This window comes from Bombus huntii, chromosome 15 (assembly GCF_024542735.1).
Source record: "Bombus huntii isolate Logan2020A chromosome 15, iyBomHunt1.1, whole genome shotgun sequence".
Taxonomy (NCBI): domain Eukaryota; kingdom Metazoa; phylum Arthropoda; class Insecta; order Hymenoptera; family Apidae; genus Bombus; species Bombus huntii.
The window spans coordinates 8,141,561-8,165,809 of record NC_066252.1 but is presented as its reverse complement, the minus strand read 5'-3'; the positions used below and the strand labels follow the sequence as shown (position 1 = coordinate 8,165,809).

At 36.1% G+C, this 24,249-nt stretch overlaps 4 protein-coding genes and 1 long non-coding RNA gene across 11 annotated transcripts in view; 2 read left to right on the top strand and 3 right to left on the bottom strand.

Moving 5' to 3' along the window:
* LOC126874029 (pleckstrin homology domain-containing family G member 3) overlaps positions 1 to 1,388 on the bottom strand; it is a 99,115-nt gene extending 97,727 nt beyond the window's left edge. For both annotated transcript variants that reach the window (XM_050635587.1, XM_050635592.1), the window contains exons 1-2: positions 1,246 to 1,388; positions 194 to 867 (exon numbers count right to left, since the gene is read on the bottom strand). In XM_050635587.1, the coding sequence (XP_050491544.1) occupies positions 194 to 275 (82 nt within the window). In that variant the 5' untranslated portion in view covers positions 276 to 867; positions 1,246 to 1,388. The remainder of the gene's footprint in view (positions 1 to 193; positions 868 to 1,245) is intronic.
* A 41-nt stretch (positions 1,389 to 1,429) lies between these two features.
* Positions 1,430 to 4,618, top strand: LOC126874081 (uncharacterized). Its single transcript, XR_007692661.1, has 3 exons — positions 1,430 to 1,468; positions 3,982 to 4,161; positions 4,236 to 4,618. It is a non-coding gene; the product is annotated as an uncharacterized LOC126874081 (long non-coding RNA).
* Positions 4,619 to 7,045: 2,427 nt separating this feature from the next.
* LOC126873794 (carboxylesterase 1C-like) lies at positions 7,046 to 21,552 on the top strand. Its single transcript, XM_050635037.1, has 4 exons — positions 7,046 to 7,228; positions 11,122 to 11,392; positions 18,058 to 18,167; positions 19,350 to 21,552. Exons 1-4 carry the CDS (start codon positions 7,061 to 7,063, stop codon positions 20,664 to 20,666), a joined length of 1,866 nt encoding a protein of 621 aa, XP_050490994.1. The 5' UTR covers positions 7,046 to 7,060; the 3' UTR covers positions 20,667 to 21,552.
* LOC126873792 (uncharacterized) lies at positions 8,325 to 18,062 on the bottom strand. Of its 3 annotated transcripts, none has more exons than XR_007692539.1 (4): positions 16,426 to 18,062; positions 12,496 to 12,636; positions 10,793 to 11,011; positions 8,325 to 9,771 (listed from the first exon to the last, which is right to left on the bottom strand). XR_007692539.1 is itself a non-coding variant. In XM_050635036.1 (3 exons), the coding sequence occupies exons 1-3, from the start codon at positions 16,572 to 16,574 to the stop codon at positions 10,984 to 10,986; spliced, it is 318 nt and encodes a 105-aa protein (XP_050490993.1). In that variant the 5' UTR covers positions 16,575 to 18,062; the 3' UTR covers positions 10,421 to 10,983. The 3 variants fall into 3 exon arrangements, 1 of the variants encoding a protein (XP_050490993.1); XR_007692538.1 differs by lacking the exon at positions 8,325 to 9,771 and adding an exon at positions 10,421 to 10,716; XM_050635036.1 differs by lacking the exon at positions 8,325 to 9,771 and having other exon boundaries at positions 10,421 to 11,011.
* The window catches only part of LOC126873791 (ras-related protein Rap1), a 71,465-nt gene continuing 68,524 nt past the window's right edge, over positions 21,309 to 24,249 (bottom strand). For all 4 annotated transcript variants that reach the window (XM_050635034.1, XM_050635035.1, XM_050635033.1 and 1 more), the window contains one exon: positions 21,309 to 22,360. In XM_050635034.1, coding sequence (XP_050490991.1) covers positions 22,271 to 22,360 — 90 coding nt within the window. In that variant the 3' untranslated portion in view covers positions 21,309 to 22,270. The remainder of the gene's footprint in view (positions 22,361 to 24,249) is intronic.

Sequence of the window (24,249 nt, the reverse complement as noted above, 5' to 3'; positions counted from 1 at the left end):
TAACCTGGATCCTTATCAAAATTAGTATAAACTGCGCTATATCTATTCTGCAAAAATACTGTCCTATTACTATAGGACCACATGAAACGATCTAAAAGATAAATTCAATTCTTTCAAACTTCTAACTTAGACGAGTTTCATGATCACCAGAGAACATACAAAGGAATAGACACATCAAAGAAAACAAACTCACCGAAAAAGTCCTCCCAGCTAACGGATCCATCCGAATCCACGGCGTTGGCAGCCGTGGTCTCCGCGTCCGCCTCGCTGTCCATCTCGTCGCATCAAATCCTACGATTTTTCCCGCAAACAGTCGCACAACCGACGATTCTTTCTCGTTGTCACTGGTCTATGAAATTTTGCACAACCACAGAATGGTCTTTACTGCCGTCACCGACGTTGCTCTTAATATCGAATCGTCTAACACACGTCACATATCTCATGTGCGCGCCACCGATTTATTTGGCGCGTTGGAAATTCATCAAAAGGGCAATGCAACGGCGAGGAAGGGCAAGTACATGGATCGATTATTTGAGACGAGTTAATTGAAATGACGGAAAGAAGAAGTAAAACGACATCCCTTTAGCACGCGGTCGCGAGACGGACTGAGAGAGCGGCAGCCTTCGACCCGAGCCGACCGACCGTGCCGGCAAGTCAACGAATCGGCAAACAGCCGCCACCAACCCATACACTAAACCGTTCGTTCGCTCTCTGCTCAAGCGTTCCTCCGCTCTGCTCGCCAGCGAGTCGCTCAATGCAACGACTGTCCTCTCGACGGAGGCGAACGCCGTTCATGTATACGCTAGTGCCGAGTTTACTGGCCACGATTTCGTCTCCGTTCCTGGCCGCTGTTATCCCCGCTGGATGCTGCAAATGAATTCATAGAATTAGCTTCTGGTATTGGATATAATATAATATAAGGTATTTTGTAATTATATGAATTTTGTGCACTTTTGCACCTTCAGATCTCCCATAAATACATAAGGATCTACAACCTAGCTACAGGAATCTTTTTTTCCTTTTTAGTAGAGTTTTATAGAAAATTTGTTAATTTTCTTGGAAGCCGAGATTGCTTTAATTTTTTATAATATACTCCCGCTTTAATATTTGTGTAGTGTACATCCTAATAAATAACCGTTTTTTGTTTCAATAGACCAGTAATGCGTGATAAATATGCATATCTGACTTGCATTCATTGAAGAAGAGAAATAATAGATACTTGAGATTTCTAAGAAATACACATACCTCCCTCGATTACTGGCCAGATAAAGTGGTAACTCGTGGTCAGTTAACGAGGCACTGCTGTAAATCGCCGTACGTCGGCCGGTCATTGAATTAGGAGCATCGAATATGTATTTTTAACCCTTCACGCTGCGCCGCCGTCCGCCTGCCTTGGCATCGCTGGTGCTGCTTCTTGTTGCGCCTTTTTCCGGCGTTCCCGCGCCGTTTGTGTGTGACTTTTAGGATGGTACGTAACTGGAAATATTGGGAAACAGTTTCATGTTTATTTGGAATTGTGCGGTTCGAACGGGAAGTAAAGCCTTCAACGATGACTCGATTGAGCTATCGTTGAAGACGAATTGGCCAACTCTATTTTCTTAACCTCTTAATTTCTGAATTTTGGCCACTAGGGGTTTCTTGTGTTTACATAGTGTGAATCATCTGATTATTCTACTTGATAAAAAACTGTGAAATCCTACAAGTGAATCTTATAATCTAGAAATAACAAATGTTATTAACAGACTTGTTACCAGTAAGCATCAGAATCTATTAATACCAATAACGTGTAATTTGACTTGTAGAATTATTATTAACTATAAAACTAATAAAATTAGTATAAGTTAGGTTGTATAGAATTTTATATTTAATTTCTCAATAACTGAACAATTAATTTCAATGAAATTTGGCTTCCCTGTAGCTGAATTACTTTTATAACAATTATGATTTTATCCAAATATCATTTTTGTTATCCGTTGTAAATTTAAATCTGTATACTATCAAATTTAACTAAACATTTGAATAAAACGATTATATTTATTCGTTATGTTTTATGAATTTTTGTCATAACCTATATCAAATTAGGATATCTTTCATCGCAGTGTTGGAAATGGAAGAAAAACCGCCAAATCCTATGAACAATATGGCGGCCTAATCGCTTAAATTTTGGTTACCAATGATTTTTTGAATAATTTATTAAAACAAACGAAATTATAGAGATAATCTAACGTCTAAATGTTTAATCGTTGCATAATGTAGCTATGTGATTAGTATTTTGAAAAGTTTCATTGGTAATAAATATCTTTCATCTAAAATCCTTATGGAGTCTTCGAAGACTTTTCTTGATTATATAAAATGAATTAATTTATAAACATAGAAGCTATCAAACATACTGCAAACATCCATATAGTATACATATATAATTGCTTAAGAAGTGTTACCTGTAATCTGCATTATTTTCGGTTAAGTAAGTAGTTATGCTGGATCGCGAATAAACTCGACCGCGGTACGAAACATTCGAATAACAGACGTATATGGACTAACAGTATATGGGCATTCCCCCCACTTACCTTAAATTCTATTCCCCTACTCTCTGTTTTCGTCAAATACGCATGCGCGCGAGGAATAATTATAAAATGTTAACGCGACGCTCGTAATTTAAAAATATTATAAATTTATGTCCATATATAATTCTATATCTCATGATATTGACTAAATACTTTCTTTATTAATGAATTAGAACATCAATTAACATATTGGGTACTATTTTTAGGATATAAAAATTCCATCGTATGTTACGATTAGGCTGCGGATTTTTATGCAAATTTCTATTTTTATGAATACATGTACAGAAGTAAAATTTAAATGGAGATTCGTTTAACCTATTAAAAATTATGCCGAGTGTTCTACTTTGGAGATTTTACATATTTTTGCATATTACATTCGTTCTATGCATTTCTGCACCTTTAAATTTCCCATGAATGCATAAAATTCTGCGGTATAGTATTATTATACGAATGTATGTGAATGGTAACCTTTTTAGTGTTTTCATTTTAATATGTTGCGTGATTACATGTATATATGTATGTATACTCTATATACTATATATGTATATATATATGTATATATATATGATTATATGTATATATGTATATATACATATGCATGCGCGTATTTACTTTTGCACAAGTGCACCTTCGTTACCGATTGTACAGAAATCCTTTTACCATAAGGGACTTTACAAAAACTTCCGCGAGACAACATGTGGCGCAACGATCTCAAGCACCGAATTAAATCACACCTTTTTAAATAGAACATTTCTTCCCCTTTCTCGCGTGAAATTTGATTTGAAGCTAGAGGAAGATAATTTCCACTATTTAATTTTTTTTAAATAAAATAAATTATATATAAAGCGTAAGCTATTTACTTCCAAGTAAAGGAGCCGTTCTATATTCAAATTAGACAATCGTCGAAATTCTCGAATCTTGAACTTCCAAAAATACTTCGAAGGATATTGACTTTCAGTTTCCACGGGTAATTTTCGAATACAAGCAGTATCGATCTTGAATTTTTTAACTCAGGTCACAAATTTTAACCTTCCAAGATCAGAGGTTCGTGTCCTTTATATTCCAAGGTCAACGCACGACAACGTCGAAGTCTCAAAGTCAAAATGAAAACTCCAACTTTACTAAATGCAGCGAAAAGACAAGAAGCTAATTTAAAGTCTTTAACAATGGACTAATACTGTGTCTAAACTTAAAATACTTGAATTCCTCCAACATTATCGATATCATAGTATTAAAGGTACAGGTGTAAAAGCTTTTTATGACTCAGAATCGACGCGATAATCGCTCATAGATCTTCAAGTGTCATATCCATGGATTTATTAGAAAAAGATATCGTAAACTTTTTACAAGTTTTAAACTGCAAATCAAAGAAAGAACTTTTTTAATACTCATGAAGATTTTTTTAATGGATTTGAAGTTCAAGGTCACGATAGCTGAGGACGTTAGCACGAAGATCGTATTCTAATGAAAGCGTGCTGCCATGCCACAGGGGCGAAAGACCCTCGATATCGATTTTCAAGGACACTTGTCCAGTATATCCACGAAATTACTATCCGCGCATGTATATTGGTCGATTTATTTGGCCTAAGTTGACGAAGTAACTTTTTTTTCTGCGTAATATATGTATAATGCGTAACATTTCAAATTTCTGATTTGTTTCTGCATTTTCAGATAACGAGGCATTGAATAATTCAGAAATAACCGCATAATTAGATCGCATTTACATAATGTAGAACAATTGCTTGCGGCACACAGCAAATTTTGAATATTTTCCTAATTAATTTTGCAATTTTTTCTTTCTTTCGTACGCAATGTACTTCGAAAGAGATTGAAAGACCTGCTTACCTTTTACACGCACCTATATGTGCAACTATTTTATCTACGATATATTCTAGTAAATATCGTAAAAATCAACAGCAAGAAGGTTATTATCATTCTGTTACCAACAACGAATAACATAGGAAATAATGAGAACAATTATTCTACACATAAAAATCACTGAGATTGAGGAAATTCAGTAATTAACGAGGTATATGATACTATAATATATGATAATAAAATATTCTACATACATGTAATGTTATTATTAATCTTCCTATATAACCGATTTAAATATTATTTTATTTTGAGGAAATATAGTAATAATCAGTAACAACAAAACACTACTTGTATATTAGTAATGTATAATATTTTCCTTAGACTAACACCTAATTGTACATGTTCTTTATGCATGTACTCTCATTATTACCTACCTATACTGCACAAAATTCCAATTACGTTATTCCACCTTCATTTGAATATCAAACCCAATAATCGCATTACGGATGAATTATCTGTTGCCGTCAGGATAACACGCTACTAAAATACACATAATACTATAACACAGTTCTAAAGGAACAAAAGGAGACCCTAAGAAAAGTCTGTGGCTGTGGTGCAACAACTGTGCCAACGTCATATTTATGCCAAAATAAGTTAAATCCGGTACTGAGCTTCTAAACAATCGCACACTCCATATAAAAAAGCGGCAATTTGAAACTCTATCTAGAAACGATTATAATGGCATTTGCACGTGCGAGTGTCAAAATTTTGCATAAAATAACTTTTTTGAAAAAGATACCAAAGTCAAAACATAAAAGAAACAAATAGCGTAAGCTGTGAATCTGTACCAGATTCTGATCTGTACTGTACCAGAAAAGAAATTCGAGACAGCAGAAACTTCGGTGTCAGGAATTATTTGCACATGAATTTTCCAACGTATCTTCAAGCGAGCTACTATCACAGCTTCGTAAGTACCGACAATGCTACTTCTTGCATCGAGTCACGGACACAGACGCCAGAATGCACGATAATACGCGTAACGAGCAAAATCATATAGCAAGGTTTTCCCTCGTTCAACGTAAAACCTTTTCTCGCTCAATATATTATTATTCTCCCGATATAAGAGTCTCAGAGCACGTACGTGAATTTTTATGAAAAATCTAATATCCAAGTTTCAAACGAACGTACTTGTACGAGCTACGTAATGCAATACTACGTTCAGCTAACTCTGCACAGAGCCTGCTGCAGTAACAGTCTGAACGAAAGCTCAATAAAAAAAAATAAAAAAAAAAAAAAAAAATAGAGAGAGAGAAAGAAAAATCACACGACGTTATAAAAGGTTAACGACAAAATTTTGGGTCACGTACGACGGTCTGTCTGTTCTTCCCGTGGCTTTGACTCGTTTCAAGCCTGAATTCGTCGGTCGAATTGGCCGTCATCAGCCCGTAAACTACAATATCACCTTTCACCTACGTCGGACGCGCATATTGTCTAATGCCCCGCTCGTTATCTCTTCGTTTCTGCGATTTTTGCGGTCACGCTAACCGCCGCCCTTTTCCATCGCTCCTCCAACCGCCGTTTCTTTCCACATTCTCTGTCTCTGTTCTCCCCTTTTTATCGCCGGTGAATCCTCGTTCTGTAAATAACGTTCGATCGCAACCGGTTGAGGTTTCACTTAAGGAGATTGAAGGATATTGGAAATGTCCGTTCGTACGTGCGATAAAACGGATTGAAATCAAATGAACGATATCGAACGATAAACGATCAATACGAGAGGAACGATAAGAAATTACGCGATACGAATCGAAGTCTTGCGACCGTTATAACGAGTATACCGCGGATTTTTATGCAAATGTATGCCTCGGTGGACGCGACTGAAGAAATAAAATTTAGACAGAGGTTCGTTGACAATTATTACGAGCAGCCTGCTTCGAATATTTTATTTATTTTCGTGGCTTCGAATTTCCCATAAATTTGACAAAATCCCCGGTCCCATCGTAGAGGATCTTCTCCACGATGCTAAGGACAAACCGACAGAAGCAGGTTCCCTTTTTCTTCTCGATTTTTTCCGAACACAAACTATAACAGAAACTGGACGGAAATAGAAATAGAAAAATATAGACGACGGAGAATGAGAACGGTGGCAGTCAGTTTACTGCTGTTGCTCGTCGAATGTCTGCGTTTATCGTTACACAGACTTTATTACATTTTGCCCCCAATCGTGAAACCTGTCGCTACATAGAATAATAAACCTCGTAAATCGTTCAATTATACAACGAAAGCTAAGCGATATTTCGTAGAATTAAAACACCAATTCTATCTGTAAATTTTTACGCCGTTACGTGGTCGTCACATGCCCGTCACATAGAGATAGGATATCCAGCAACAGACAACAGAGGCGAGAGATAGAGAAAAATTCCTATAAGCAAAATCGAAGCGACGTTGTCCTTCGACGACCCGAACATGAAACACCAAACACGTTGACCATAAAGGTCGCACACCATGGCTACCAGGAGACTTTGAACGACGCAAGAAAGCCGCAGGTGAAAGCGCGCAGGTCTCGAAACAGCCTTAGGAGGAGAAACTGGTCGAGGGTGGCCGATTGAAGTCACGCGAGGGTTGAACCGAGACCCCAGAGTCGAGCCACTGATTCTTTCCGTGGCAAATCAGTCTGCAGAATGAAGTGTTCCGCGTGGTTGCTTTTCGCGTTGTTGCCGCGACTCTTCGCCGTCTTACCGGTCGCCAATTGCCAAATCGTGGGCCAGAGGATCCCGGTTAGACAGGGTCTAGGTCGAGAGCAGCCAATCGTCAGGATCTCAGGCCAAGGATCGGTGGCTGGCAAGGAGGTGCGACACGATTTTATCGTCATTTAGACATAGTAGCGATGGTCGAAAGAAAGTTTCAAGTTGATACTTGTTTCTTACGTTTTTTGTATATTTCTGGCATGGAAAATAGAAAAATCCGCGCGAGACGTTTTTCGCGTATACCAAACACTCGTCTGTTCCCAGGCACGGGATCATGTTGCGCGTTTAAAATTTTCTTGTCAATCGTAATTCAACCTTTGCAAAATTACAGCGTTTCAGCCTCGTTTTATCGCTCTTTCAACTTTCTTCTGACCATCGATGTACGCTCATACAGATAATTTAACGTACTCGCTAGCAACGTTACCGTACACCGGCTCTTCAAGGTATTGGATTGGTAATTAAGTGATTGCGGCTTTTGTCAATACCACCTAATGACAAAGTCCGCAATCACTTAGTTGCCAACCCGATAATTCGAACGTTAACCATGGAAAATTTCGACGAACGTTACGACATCTTAAGGGGCGACTTTAAGGCGTATTACGCGCGTTACCGGGGCATTTTTGAAATTGGAAATTGGAAATGGATCGAAAGCGTTTCTTAAAATGTCTTTCACTCAGACAAGTTACAGCAAGTTATTTATTGGAAAGATACGTTTAATGAAACATTGGTACGAGATAATACCTCGTCTTAAGCAAGCAATTAGAGGCACGAGTGGGCTCGCTAAATATCACGGCTATTAGTATAGCGAATAATTGACCGTTCAGATCCTTTGGCGACCTTTGCGAGGTGTATGTTTGCAACGAACGTCTCGTGACTTCTAGATACGTTTTCAGATCCGTCTCAAGTTTCACCGATATAATCACAATAGTCGTTGCTCGTAGCTATAGATATATATATACTATTATATATACAAAATATAGCTATATATATACAAAATGCTTCGTATAACGTATACCTAAGAAGTTTCTAGGAATATTCGAATATTTTCGCGAGCCATTGTACGTCTAGGGTTTTTGATCTAAGAAAATGGAGAAGGTAGAAGAGACAGGTAGGTGAGTTGATCAATTTTGTAAAATGGTAGCAAAAGTGTGTATAGAATGTGTCGTTTATCCAATAGAATAAAGAAGACAAATATATATAATATATAATAGAGAAGTATGTTTGATGGAATTTTATTATTACAATTTATTATTACAACATATTTGATACATTATAAATGTACCAAATATTTGTACGCTTTAAAAATACCTTGGGCTATTTTCTTCAAAATCTTCTCGGTATCAACGTATAAAGTGGTAGCTTTAAATTAATTGTAAGAGAAAATTCAACATTTTTATCGTCGTTTCTTAACTTAGTTCTACACATAGACACACAATTTAGACGAAAAATATATATAATGCGAATGAATCGAGTCGACGTGTTTCGCAGGTTGCTAGGCAATCAAACGGAAAGTTTTATTGTGAGGCGGTTTTCGGGCATTCGCTCTTTGCGATGCGGAAGTTTAACCTGTTAGATCGCATAGAGGCGATTTGTCGCCCCTTTGGCCCTTTCACATTCGAATTTCTCAACTCGTCGTTCGAACAAAATAATTCTTTTATTTCCAGATCTCCTATCCTTTTGCTTTTTAGTCTCAGTTTCGTAACAAGTAAGTTACGTCATTGCTGGTATTTTCAAGCATTGAAAATGTCCTGATTGAAATTCATTTGTCTTTGCTGTTATTAATTTTAATGCTATTTTGATTTCTCATCTTCCTTTCACTTTCTCTTTCATTTTATAATTTTATAAAACAGTGACACGGAATTGTACATATAGACAAGTGTAGAATACATGTAAAATTATACACATAGAATTGAAGAAAACGTAGAATTGATACAAGAAGAACAATCCTGGAATCCTGGAAAAATTAGGCCTAAAAAATAGTAAATTTAACTTTTTTTTTCGCCTACGAGTATTTGACAAATGATCAAGATCTTTAGAGGCAACTTCAAGCGAGATCTTCACTCTGTGTTCGTACTTCTTTTGTTACATAAAATTACAGAATGGCAAAGTGGTGCAACGTTATCTGGGTACACGTTCGGATGATCCTCGTTTGCTTGTTCTCGTACTATCGTTACATTTTTCTCTAGTAATATCGTTTTCTTGCATAAGCGGGAAGAAATACAGTGGCAGAAACAAATATATCACTGTCCCGTATGTAAACGTTGAACCTAACCTCAAAGCTGCCTCTGAATAAATATTTGACATTTTAAACGTGTGACGAACAATAACATGCAAGCACTGTAACTTTCAATTGTTACAGTTAAGTATATGCAGATAATATGCGCGATGAATGTATAAACTGGGCCAACATTTATGAATTTTAATACTATACCGCTAGCATTTTTTCTCTGTTTTTCTCTCTCCTTTTTCTCTTCGTTCTCGCGAAATTCTTGCAACCACGGAATTTTAACAAAAAGTTCAAAGAACTTACCGCACGTACCTGGCTCTCATGCATAATCATGTTTTTTCATGTTCTTCTTGGAAACTGGTAGTTGTTTCCGGTAATCGGATATTCCAATTAGTGTCCCACATTTTTCTTTGTTAATCTAAAAGCGAAATTTACCATCAAATTTACAATTGCGAAAGATCAGGCGAAATTGTTTGTTGTATTCGATCGAACTAAATGTAAAAATTATTATTAGACCGCGGATATTTACGCGAGTTTACATTTTTATGAATTTTGATTTAAAAACGTGGAAAACTGTTTTATCCATCGAGTAGCGTAAAAAGCATCGCGTTTCAAATATCTTTCATTTATCTTTGACTATGTCCGACATTCTGGCAACACTCAATTTCAATTTCTAAACTCGCCATTTATTAATTTGAAACGTAAAACAATTTCTATATGCAAAAGAAAGTATTTTGCGTAGAAAAAGTTATAATAGGAGAAGCTATGGCATAGTAAGTGGAATTACGTTGGTATTTTTACAAGCGAAACATCGAGATTAAAGCGAGGAAAGGATTCTCTTTAAAAAGTTCCGTTCCCTGCCATTTTTCTTCACGCGATAAAATGTGGCAGCGTAGTTAGATGAAAATCACGAGAAGTTAGGTGAAATATGAGTAATGTAACTTTAATTGTCCATGAAAAAAAATGTACCAGCGTTACGTTGTACTGGAACCTAATGCTAATAATGAAACCTCATGAGTTTCGAAACTATGATTCGGGCCCAGCCAATTTTTGATTATTATGCCTGGCTGTACGTGGAAGAGTAATTTGTCACACGTAAATTCGTGTTTCATCGAGAAATGACGCCGTCGATTAGACGTTTTCCTCAGAAATCGTAATGCCAGTGAATAACACGAAATTCCGTCCACATTTACGATAAAATTATTTGACATTGAGAGTGTAATATCTGGAATATTCCTTTTGTCAGAAAATATCGATCGAAGCGAGGATTCTACGTAGCGGTACATTTTAATTTGTCCAGTTTCCAATTCTCGTATCTTTCTATTCTGTTTTCTTTTTTTATTTTTTCAATTTCTACGTTGCGCTTAAATTTTGTATTAAATTTTGTAATATGCGTAACAAGATGAAATTTAAGGCAGAAGCGTTCAACACTATGATACCATAATTTTCCTAATTTTCCTGATGTCTATATTTTTGCGATCTTTCCACCTTTTTTTTAATCTTCTTTTAATCTTCGACAAATTTCACCATTCCAGCTCCAGCAACGAGACATAGTAGTATCTTAAGTTTTCAATTTTCATAATTTCGTTTTTATTTCCCTGGTCTCCACGATCTTTCTAGCTTTGCAAATTTACTTTACAAATTTTCCAATATTTAACCTGCAAACATAAAATAACAATGAGCTAGATAATTCTTAAGACCTTTCGAGTATCCACTTTTATCTGTGAGCAAACAATTATAGGACGATCGTCTTTCTTCTACTTTACAGGTCACTGTAAATTCGATAAAGGTGGTAGAATATCTGGGAATTCCTTATGCCCAGCCACCGTTGGGAAAATTACGTTTTGCTGCGCCTGTTACCGACCCCCTACCATCGTGGAGCGGCGTGCGAAACGCAACAAAATTTGCACCGTCCTGTCAACAAATGACCGACAAGCCGAAACTTCACGAACAACACTACAAAAGATTGCTACCGGTTGAGCAACCCGATCCTGGAGTTAGCGAGGATTGTTTGTACTTGAACATCTTTTCCCCAGACGGTAAGTAAAATTATGACCGGATCGGTAATGCGACAATTTGTTTTTCATTTATCCGTTTTTTTTTTTAATCTTCTCGAGGATAGAAAAATGAATACGAGACGAACAGCTAGAAAATGAAACGAAACGTGGGAGACAGATTTGTCTGCAGTTCGCAATTAATTCCTTTAAAGGTAGAGAAAAGTTAATACGAGAGAAGACAGATATATAAAAACATATGAAACGTGGAAGACACGTTTTCTGCACTTTGTAATTACATTTTTTAATGACAGGAAAATTAACAAAAAGGCAGCATAAAAATGAATTAAAACGTGTGAAGACAATTTTAAAGATGTTAGAGAGTAAGATATAAAAATAAATTGAATCTTTTTCCTGCTTTCCAGTTCCTTTTCTTCCAAGGACATGGAAAGTTAAAATTAGAAAGCGAGACAAAAACGAATTAAAATGGGAAAACGTCTAAATTTAGAAACACTCGTACAAGACTCTCTCAAGATCTATCGAGAGTTTTAAGCTCCAAATTTTTTGTCATACATACGCGCCCGCTCGAAAGTAGCAACGACTCGATAAATGAATATTCTATTCATCATATCGAAACTGTAACGAATTATATCCAGCAGTGGCATTTTTAATTACGATATTTCTGTTTCTCTCGAGAAAAAAAGCAAAAGCTGTTCAAAAGCGACGCAGATTCGAAATATCTGAGATCCCGTTACTAAACACAAATAACGTAATCGGTAATTCCAGTTGGAACTGATGAAACTTTCGATACTCGACACGTGAATCGTTTCCTCTCGTATGAACAAAAGGTGAACTTTTTTGCTAACACGCGAACGACGATGATCAGTGGCTCGTTTCTTCGTCTTTGACGGCATATCGTGTAACGAGGTGGTGTGACTCGATGGTTATCTCGTCATGAAAAAAAAACCCACGATTAGAACGTCGTCGTGTATCGACGAGGTTTAGCTTCTTTTTTCTCGTTTTGTTTCTTCTTTAAGCAACGCGTGAACGATTAATAACGCTGTATGCACGCCGATAGTTTCGTTTAAAGAGCCGTTCTACAGTTTCAGTTGTACAGTAAGGAAATTAGACTCGTGTAAACTACCTACTTGTTCGAGCTTATGTGCTTTGAAGTTAGATGCTGATTGGTAAATAGCTTTCTGCGATGTTTTTCAAAATGCTTCAATTGCGGAGTTGCACTTTGACGACTTAATTTTCCTCCACCGTGTATACTATAGTGTATAGACTTTCTGCAAAAAGTAATTTCTCTATTAGCAAGCTGAAGAAATTTTTGTTCACAAATTACGAAAACCGTCGAACGTTATTTGGAGACTAAAAAATCTAATATTTACTTTCTATTTAATTTATAAAATGTTGAAAAAATCAGTTTACGATTACCAGGAAGAGTTTCCAAGTTTTAAAGTGCAGAAGTTTTTAATTAAAGAAAGCAGAGCGAAGATATCGAAAACTTCGTGTGAAGTCTTTATAAATGTTTTATAGTTCATGTATGACCTGCTGAAAATCAGCTTGTCAATATTCAAGGTCGCCATTACCCCCATTCCTAACTCTATCTATTCACCCATATATAGGTCTACTACTCGTTCAGAAAATATATACGTGTCTACTCATAATTCACAATATATTGATCGAATAATTGCTGCAATTTTTGCTTATATATTTTATGTAAAACAGTCTATATATTTTTACGTAGAACATAGGCTCTGACTTATCGAGCAATTTCTCGATTGACAATAAATGCGGGCAGCTGCGTGTCAATGGTACGTAAATTTGGTAGTTTCAGGATGTCGGTTAAGGACTAGGATAATAGCGGCATTACGAGCATCATTTTCAGCTAATTTCGGATGTCTCGTGCATCATAGCGCTCGTAAATCGCGAAAGGAAGAAAAGATTTCCCAAGGTTTATCCTGTAACCTAACCTCTCCTTTTAGCGTCGATCAAGAGACGCTATGCCAATACGCATAGGAAGAGATTTTTCCTTTAAACTAGTATTAGTAGTAGTATTGTAAAAATTGTCAGTCATCTTTGTCACGTGAGATAGAAAATTAATCAATTATAAATAAAAATTGGAAATAAGTCAATTATTGTGATAATTTCTGTCCGAACGATCGAACGTTAAATTACTTTCATCGTTAGAAAGGTTACCAGACTTAAGCCCAATGTAACCCTGAAAAGAAGCACACCGAACTAACCTTGAACCTGAACAAAATCTAATCTAACCCTTTTGATAAATTTCGAACGTTAAGCGGACTAAAGTGAAAGGAAATGAAATTTTTTAAATTTTTTCCTTGTTCCGTAAAAAGAGGTTAGAGTCCAGAATACTGAAAATTGAGAAAAGTCGCGAAACCGCGTAATTGCCAGACTTCTCCGTTTAACCAGTTGGAAAACTTGTGTAATTTCTTTTTCAAGACTTAAGATTTCAACAAGTATAGAGGATTAAGCGCGATACAGATGGAGGTTATGTTTCTGATTTCAATGATACCTACTTGGTATAGATTACAGTCTAGATGACAAATTACACACTTCTTGCGCAACGATTATCGAGATTAGCCTAATACACTGGTAGAACAAGCGGCTATTAGGATGGAAAACGTGAACGCTATAATTTTAGTTGAGGAAAACCCTTGATAAACCTCTAGTCATGAGATTGATTACCATGTCGCCAATTTTATAAATGTTCGATATAGGTCGAGGACGTTGCTTGTGGCCTCTTTCTAGCTTACATAGTAGCGCCATGAAATTTTCATGAAGCATTAAAAAAAAAAAAAAAAAATAAAAAAATGAAAATAGTCACAATATCGAAAAGATAAGGACAAGATTATATAACGTAGTAGAGGAAACAAGGATTCGGAGATTGGTATGCAAGATAGTTAATGGAAGAGAAACACGTATGTGAAACGATAAATGAAACCGATCAATCATACAGGACAGGTTTATGATAGCAATTATTGCCAATTTGCAAAATATTTCATTCTTTCTATGGACGAGATGGAGAGGTTAGAAACGTATTAAATCCTGTCTAGATCTCTAGGGCTGATTACTTTGAAAATTCTGAGATGGGCAAAGATAATGTTAGAAAACAATTTCAGGTTCATAGCAGTGTGAATTATTGTGAAAAACGTGGAAAATTCATGGCTCCATGAAAAGGTGAATTCAGATTAATAGAATGAAATTCACAACCGTTTTCTTGCAACAGAAGAAATTGCCATCTATCTGAAGATCTGTCTTAGAGTCAGTTCCGGGTTACATGATACTATACAGGACGAGTCGAACGATCTCAATGAATATTTGCTTATTAAGTTCTGAAACTTGTGGATTCAGAGGTGATTGTAGTATTCAATATGGCGATCGTCTCAAGAAAACATTATGGAACCACGTGATTATAACCTAAAACGATTGCATCTCCTAACCAAAAATAAATTGGGACCACATGGACAAAAATGGTTTTAAGCAACGGGATGATACAACCCTTCATCCTTAATTTCAAGGAATGCAGTCGAATAGAGCATTTATTTCTTTTTAAGTATATTTCTTTTCAAATATTTTATACACAAGAGGTAATAATATTATATTTGGATTTTCATGCATTTATAGAAAATTTAAAAATGCGCAAAATACACATAGTATGGAGAAATATAGAAAATATCCAAAGTAGAACGAAATAGATCTCCCTTTTAGATTCCATTTGTTTTATTAGATTTATAAACGTATCAATTTGCATAAAAACCCGCGAAGAAAAAATCTCTATTGAAATATAACATCCACTTCGACTATCATATAGACCGGAAATAGCAGGGATATCGTAAAAGTTTCGAATCACCTTGTAGAAAGTTTAAAAAGAAATGAACGCGTGCAAGGTACGCGTGTCACGGTGGTCGACTCGGAAAGGGAAAAAATAGGATAGGGGACAGCCGGCGAATCGGGAAATCGTGTCGATCCCGCAAAGTCAACCCCGGTCGATATAGAAACAGCAAGGAGCAAGAGTAACAGTAACTGGTGCACGTCGTGGCACGCGATCTTTTAGGGTTAGTCGAGATGTTAAGATACTGCTGAGGCCGGTCACGAAACCACCTCCGTCCTGGCTACCCCTTGCCCCACCACCATCCTCGAATCTCCCCAATTGTCATTCTTTGCTTGATTTTCATTAAGATTTTTAAGCATTTTCTTGAAGAAAGTTTGTCTCAGGTATCTTAGGAAAATAAAGCTTTTTATACATTAAAGAACTGTAGCCAACTTTTTAAGTATAACCTTGGTTAAATTTTATTTATTAGTTCCTCTCTACTGAGACCTTTTAACGAACTTTTTAGATGAAACATTATATTAAGGGTAGGTTTGGTTTTATGTATGATTAGATAGCACTTGAAGGTCCCTAGTATGTTTAACTACTTGATTAAACTTCATAGATAAAAAGGTTTGTAACAAGTATCTATGATATAACTTGTCTTTATTTTTAAACCTGACTTATATAATGAACTTATTGAATCTCCTAGGTTCTCCTTAAGCTTAAAGACAACTATATAGTCGTAATTCGGTAAATTGAACATTTTAATTTCTTATATTGCATTTTTTCATTCAATAAAGACAGTTCACAGTTCAATACCTCTAGTTTGATCATAGATTTTATTTCTTCTTTCACCCCATTTGTCACCCTTTATGCTTAACCTTTTAACAAATTTGATGTACTTATAAAAATATTTGTAATATCATATCTTCAAACCTTGCTGCATTTTTTATTACTTCACATAGTCTCTGACATTTAGTACATCAAAGTTTAATGAACAAATTTTCTTAAATCAACTAATACATTTTTAATCAAATCCAAACTTAATGTATGCAAATGTTTTACAATACAGTCTTACAATGTTTACAGTCTAACAATATTTACAAATCTTACTATTCCTCTTATTAGTGCACCTAACCTCTAGTAAACAAACTAGTTTCAGATGTAGATTCATAAAATATCCCAAACTTAATGAAAGTACACAAGTGTTTTTAGTATCTTCAAACTTTATTATACTCACCTCATCTCTAACATTTCATACGTGAAAATTTGATGATCAACTAAACTGGTTCCAGATGCAGCTTTACGAAGCATCCCTCTTATCCTGACCTGTTTCAAACGCGTCAAAAACCAGAAATCAATTCTTCTATTTGAACTAATCAACCACATACGAACTTGGAAAAGATTCGTGCCGTGTGCAATCACGATAGTCGTTTAATGAATCGTTGTGGCACTTCCGTATCCCCGTGAATGGTTATTTTTGGATGGTTCAGACGCCATGACAGAAGGTACCGATAACGAAGACCAGGCCGAACTTCCGGTTACCGAACCTATATGCTTCTATCGTCTGCTTACGCTTATCGCGCCATCTAAAGCATCCTGCCGAGCAATGGCCTGAATTTTCCTCGACCTTGGCACGCTTCAAAAACCGGCCACACGCTACACGTTACATAGCCCCTCGAAAGAAATCACCGAAATTAATTATTCAAACGGTAACCCAGACCAGATGGTCTTCGTGCTTTTGATCCAACCTTTTCATGCAGGTTTTTGTAACTTTTCCGCTGAATAACATTTAAATGGACTTCGTAGTTATTCGTGAATTGTGGCTATTTTCCCTGGATATTTGGAAGTTATCGATATATAGACAGATAATTCTTTGATATGGAATATATTGATATAGGAGATCTATTATAATTTATTTTTATAGTTATTATAGTTAATCTTTTTATATACCTTTAATTAATTTAAGCAACTTAATATAATTTAATTTTATAATTATTGAATGCATTATGGATATTGGTATTAAATAATACAGGAACTCTTCTGGAATTTCTGGATCGTTCGTTTAGAGTCTAAGGTTTAGGAAATTTATCATAATTCTCAATTAGAAGAGCAAAATTATCTATAAGATATAAATTTGTTCAATGATTTGTTCTTTAAGCATTACGTAGGGTATTTCAATATCCATCAAATCTTTATTAATTAATTCAGTAAGGAGACTTTTAATATGTTCAATCATACCCCTAACATTATTACCGTATACATATGTATTTTACGTAAATTTATTGTTCAATTTATTGTCTAATCATTGAATTCCTTGCATCTCCAAACATTTATACTTTTACTAAGATTTTTTAAGTTTTGAATTTACAATGATGGTGATGATGACGATAATAGTAATAATAATATCAGTGTTTTTCATTTTCGGGAATTTGGTTATTCCGAGGCGTTCAGTACTCATCAGCGGCGAAGAATGATGGTATGCAAATTTTGTCGCGATCGATTCACCGGTTTGACCGGATGCATACTTGCGAGAACGCACGTGGTTCTTTGCGATCTTTGGAATTTACGAATGCAGCCTCAGTAACTCCTCGAATTCCAGCCAAAAAATGACATTAATCAAATTTTTAACATTTGTTGCTTCCTCTACTCCCTACTTTAATTCTGCCTTAAAAAATAGCAAACAATAAAAATAAATATGGTCTATGATAAAAAAATAATTGAATGGGAAACGTATTAAGTTCTTTTAATTTGAAATTATACAGAAGTTTCAAAATACGAATCATTATCGTTGATCGTTATCATTTAAATAATTAAATCATATCACGGTGTAAATATGCTATACTATGTATATGGAATTAAATTTTCGTAGGGAACAAACCAAGCGATGGATGGCCAGTGATGGTGTGGTTTCATGGTGGTGATTTCAACACTGGCACCCCAGCCATATGGAATGCCTCAATTTTCGTCAGCAGACAGAAAGTGAGTTACTCAACAAATATATTAGATTCTAAAAATTCCAAAATTACAATATTTCATCCACTACATAACCTGGATTTCAAAAATGACCATATAAACATATGTAACAATTATTATGAAATTACATGTACAGGGTGTTTCAATTATCTAACAATAAAGGATAGAAAACTAAGTTGTAAATGGGACGAAAATTTAAATGTGTGTGTGTATGTTCTTTTTTACAATTTTTTTTCAGATATTATTTTTTAACAAGCCTAGGTTTTATTATTTTTACATTGGAAGGACGTTTTGTGATTGGCAAGCGATGCTCTGACCTTATATCCTGTACATATTGTAGAAAAGAATCGCAGACTGCGAATTAATCCGAGTGAATGTTAAAAGTCGACAGAAAATCGAAGGAAATTAGGGGTGTTTCTTCGTGCGCTTTAGATATACAAAGGTAAATTCGACCTTTGGAATCGCACCGGCCAACGGGTTCATCCATGATGCATATGTTAGGTTACGCTGTAAATGCTAATCCAGAAACAACGGCCACAGAAAATGTTATTTTAACGCGGGAATTCGTTATCGAGGGAACACGTTTAACGATTCTTAAAAATTGTTATAGAAACGTACAACGATGTATTATACAGTAATACAAGGGACCTCGTGTGATCTAACTATATCGTTAAGAACTTCTAACCACTACTAATTCATTTATAGTCTTACAAAGCAATGTAAAAACGACGTTATAATAGAAAATCTTATATAGACAATATTAATAGTCTACCTTATAAACATTTCCCTATCTAACATACTGTTCAAAGCAGAATGAATCGTATAGGTTAATTCGTAACGTAACGTCCACGCATTCCTAACCTCTCTCTCTCTTTCTCTCACTCTCACTCTCTCTCTCTCTCTTTCGAAGGTCCTTTTCTTTTCTTCAAAAATCTGATCTACAGAAAGTTGAACAAACAGAAAAAAAAAAAAAAAAAAAACGGGGAAAACACTGGTTCAGAAAATACAGACTGCAATCTCTCGCAGTTAAACGATCCTAACCCCTCTAAGAAGGAACATGTAACTTCGAAAACTCTTAGCCTATCCGTTTAACAATATTGCCTCTCGCTCTCAATTCTCAAAGAAAAAACTCTTTAGAATCTCTAATTCTAACACGCTAACTGATTTAATCGATCATCTTCTCCTCAGATTATGGTGGTCACTGTGGCGTATCGTCTCAATATCCTGGGCTTCTTCACGACCATGGATTCGGAGGCTCCAGGGAATTACGGGATGTTCGATCAGATAGCGTCTCTGGATTGGATCCAGAAGAAGATCCAGCATTTCGGAGGTTCTCCATACAACGTGGTGATCTACGGCCACAGCTCCGGTGCTATAAGTGTGGGCTTACACCTGGTGAGTCCTCTGAGCAGAGGCAAATTCTCCAAAGCCATCGCCATGAGCGGAGACGCGGTGAGCTCGGTTGGCTCGCCTCAAAATGAATTACCAGTGGTCGACATCGTCACCGATACGTTTGGTTGTTATCGACGACCAACGTCAGCGCTGATGGAGTGTCTTCGTCGAGTAAACGTGACCGCCTTGGTCGATCTAACTTCCTCTATCGAAACCTGGGGTCCCATCGTTGACTACGAGACAAACAACTCCACGGAACCGTTTTTACCTATGCATCCAAAAGATATATTAGACAGTGGCACTTTGAACTCCGTTCCTTTAATCGTCGGTTACACCAATAATGAACAGGCGTTGGCCTATATAGAGTCCCTAGACAAGGGGGACTTGGATGGAAAGCTTTCTTATAGAAATTTCGAGATGATGATCACTGACGAGTTTGTATCATTGGTCCAGGAAGATAACAGTACCTGCGAACTGAAACCAGAAATGGTCGCCGAGGCGGTGCTGTTCTTTTACAAGCCTCATCCGCCGAGCAAGGATCAAGGTAACCTTCGGGACAGGTACTTGGATCTGCAAACGGAGAAGAAATACGCAGCTGGGCTCACTCTGTTGGCTGGTAAGGTGTCCAAGGAAAAGCTGGCGTATGTTTACAGGTTTGACTACAGGTCCAAGACTCAGTCTGTTATCAAGGATGTGCCTGAATGGGCCGGGGTTCCACACATGTTTGAGCTTCCATTTTTCTGGGGACTTCCCCAAATGACTAACAGCCCTGTTCAATGGAATTTCGCCGACAAGAAAATGGCCGAGGTAGTAATGGGGATGCTGGGTAATTTCGCCAAGAATGGCAATCCAGGAATTGTTAAATGGGAATCGTACACCGAAGAAGATCCTGGAATCTTAATCATCGATAGGAACCTCGATATGAGCGATTCCAATGTTATTGATTACAAAGCGCTGGCTTTCTGGAACGAATATTATCCGATGATTCTTAAAGAGACGATGAATAATTGTTGCAACATGACCAGTCACTCCACCGCGTGGAGGAAAGCTTCTTATGGGGTTGTTCTAAGTGGATTCGCTGTTGTCACGATGTTCTGGTGCTTGGAATTGTAGTCGATGAATTATTTAGGTTTCCTTTGCATGCGTACGATGGAGCCTCTTCTATACAAACGTTGATGAGTTTAGGGCGTCCTGGTTTGTGTTATCTTCTTGATAGATGAATCGTGTAATATAGTCTGTTCTTCGTTCAATTAATTCCATTTTGCGCTCGATCGGCCGCATTATGGCTTGTGTTTTCATAACGCACGCGATGGTTGCATAAAAACAGACCTAAATGCGAAACGCCGATGCATCACGAGCATCGTTTAGCATTTTACGTAAAGGCGTAATAAATTTAGTTTGGTCGTAAGGACAACGAAAACGCTTAGGACATTAAAGAAAGGTTGAGAAGGCAAAGTGGTGCATGTTCGCAGAAAGTTTTCCAGTCTAACGATTTGTACGCTTCGAACAATATTTATTACGAAACAAAATCAAATTTTAAACGGATTAAATATATATATATACATATATATATATATGTATATGAAACTTACACGATCGTATAAAAAAAAGAAGGGAAAAACAGATCAGGTGTCTAGGTTGTAGCAATGAGGAGGAGAACCAGAGAGCCTGGGCTTATTTTCTTTGTTTTCGTTTTTTATCTTTTTCTTAACATTCACTGAGAGATTTTTTATTATTTGCTTTAATACGGAGAGATATAGAAAAAACATATATTGTTCGAGAAACAAACGGTTGATATAACTTATGAATATTTTGATGCTTCGATAATAATTAATAATAATAATAATAGTAATAATAATCATTCGTGTGTGTGTCTCTGTCTGTCTGTGTTCTTTTTCTCTTTATTGTGTGTATGTGTACTGTCTATGTATAATTATTATATTATATATATACATATATATATAAGAGAAGTGTGCAGCGAGCGATGCATGAGGGCCAATGGCCTGCGCTCGCGCACATCCAAACATTTTTCTTTTTCTTTTCATCCTTTTCTCCTAAATATATATATATATATATATTTATATACTATCATTAATTAATCATATTTCTTTTATTCATCCCCACTTGTGTTTTTCTGTCTTCTCTCTTCCTTACTTTTTCTTCTTGTTTATTCATTAATGCAAAACTCCTACTATAATGATAACCGACGTCACGGGGTCTCGTTAACACTAAAAAACTCTTTGTGCGCCTCTTTGTTTGCGCGTGCACACGAACCACCCCGGGACCAACGTATGTACAACATTATTAGTTTCTTTTTTTGTTATTTTTCCTCCCTGCTTATATTTCCCCGCTATTTCTGTTTTATTCTCTTCAACTTCCTTCTCCACGCTCTTCATCTTCCACACTTTCTTTCCTGCCCCTGTCTCTCATTGTCACCTCCTTCATTTATTTTTTTCTTCCTCTTCCTCTTGGTGTTCTACGTCTCCTTCTTGTGTGTTCCCCGTTTCTTGTCCCTTTTTTCTTCTATTTATTGTGATTCCGTCAGCCCACTCCTTGTCAACTAGCTTTAGTTTTATTCAGTGATCGCCTGAACCCCTGTATCATCCGCTGGTTGTGTCCGGATTTGTTGCTGGTTGTTGCTGGTTGATTTTTTGTCCCTTTAGTTTTTCTGTGAATTTGTTTCATGCAGGAGAGTATGGGCTTCTGCTAGATCTACCTTACAGAAGTAGGCACAGCGATTTCTTTTTTTGCTTCATCTTCTTCTCTGGTGACTTTTTGTTGATTTGTCGCACCAAGTCATAGAAGATCTGCAACAAAAATAGGATTCAGTTAGTCGATGAGTCTCATTGTGAGAGATTTTGAGTCACCACAGGAATGGAATTTCAAAATTTCCAACAATAACGGTAAAATTCTAAAATTAAGAATAATTCAATGCTACAAGTTAAGATTGAAATCTGTTTGCTCGTTCTGCTAAAAGGAGAAGAGCTTCTAATTACAAATCGAAATTGAAATATTTCTATTTAATTTATTGTAGGAAAGGAGGCAATTTGAAGGAACAAAAAAAATCCTTGCAACAACTCGATAAAGTTAGGTTTCATAAGTCTCAGAGGAAAAGAATAGGAACTGGCATGTGGGCATGTATGAATGAGATTTCTCCAAAGCAATTATTTCACAGAAAGTATTTGTATTACTGCTTTACAGTTCGCAAAGTTGCTATCTACTAATGAGATAGAACTTATCTCCACTTTAGCTGTGATAGTACAAACAATTAGCTGTTTCGACGAAAAAACAATTTTATTCCTATTGAGCCAAAATTAGTAAGCCTAATATTGCTGACAGAAGTGTAAAATGAAAATACTTCAGGCGTGTCTACGTGTTTGAAGTTTGGCGAAAAATGGAATTCTCTATCCAAGTTGATACAGATAGATGTAAATAAAAATTTATTTAAACTAATCTATAAAAATTTAATTAATCCCTTGTCTACGATCTTTCGCATCTTCAGTTTCATTTTCTCCTTATCATCTGATCACGCTTTTACGCTTTTAGATAATAAATAGAACCATACACACAACACGCATAATACAGTCTGTATTCGGAAAAGAATTAAAAGCGCCGTACCTTCAATTATACAAGTGAATTGCAGTTCCCGACCAACGAAATAACGAAAGTAATCAAACGCAGCAAAAGAGATGAATTCTCAGGGGAGGAGAAGTTATTCAGAAGTGAACTGAAGTACAGTTCATCGTGAAATCTTTAGAAATCTGTCTCAACAGTGTTTTCAAGGGGAGACGAATGGAGAGACATATCCGTCGAGAAAAATAATCATTGTTATCGCTAAATATCTGCGTTTCACATTGTAAAATAATTTTCAAACAAGTGCACAGGAAGCAGTAGAATAAAATTTCAGTAAAAGAGTTTTAAGAGTTTTCACACAGAGGGAAAGTGTGATTTCTTAAAGATGAAATTAGATTATATTTCTTGAAGATGAAACTACAATTGAGGATCCAATAACGCGTTAACGCAAGTTTGCAATTTTCTTCCTATAGTTTATATTAATTAATTCCATCTGTTTGGCGTTGTGGCTGTGAAAGGATATTCCAAGGGGATTTGTTTAGTATCCGTTTTACCGCTACTTCTTCTTTCATTTATTCTTTTCAAGTTGTGAAAATCATTTTTCTTTCTGATCTGTGCGTGACTTTTATATTAATAAATATAAGAGGCTATTACTATTCTGATATATTCTCCTACTGTTAGAAGCGATTCGGTGAAATCATAAATTAAGACGTTGATCATATCGATTAATTTATACAATCACAATTAGGATTACCAGTCTGAGGAAGACTTAAAACGGGAACTTCTTAAATTTCCATTCGTTAAAATTACATTATAATATCTAATTATATATATTTTATTTACCATCCCATAATAATTATTGCATTCAATTAATTACTTAAAAAATTAATCTACAGCTGCAAAGGAAGAACAGCTCTGAACTGACGACAGTTTTGGCAAGTCTCCAATGCCTTATCAGTATTTCAGACTTGATTAATCTTATGGCTTCGCTCTATCGTTCACGCTCCTCAGAATATCGTTAAAGCACCATTTGCCTATTATTTCACTGCTTGGTCTATAATGGGATGAATTAGGATGATGGAAACATCAAGATGTTCGAACGATTCCTGCTATCTTTATTCTT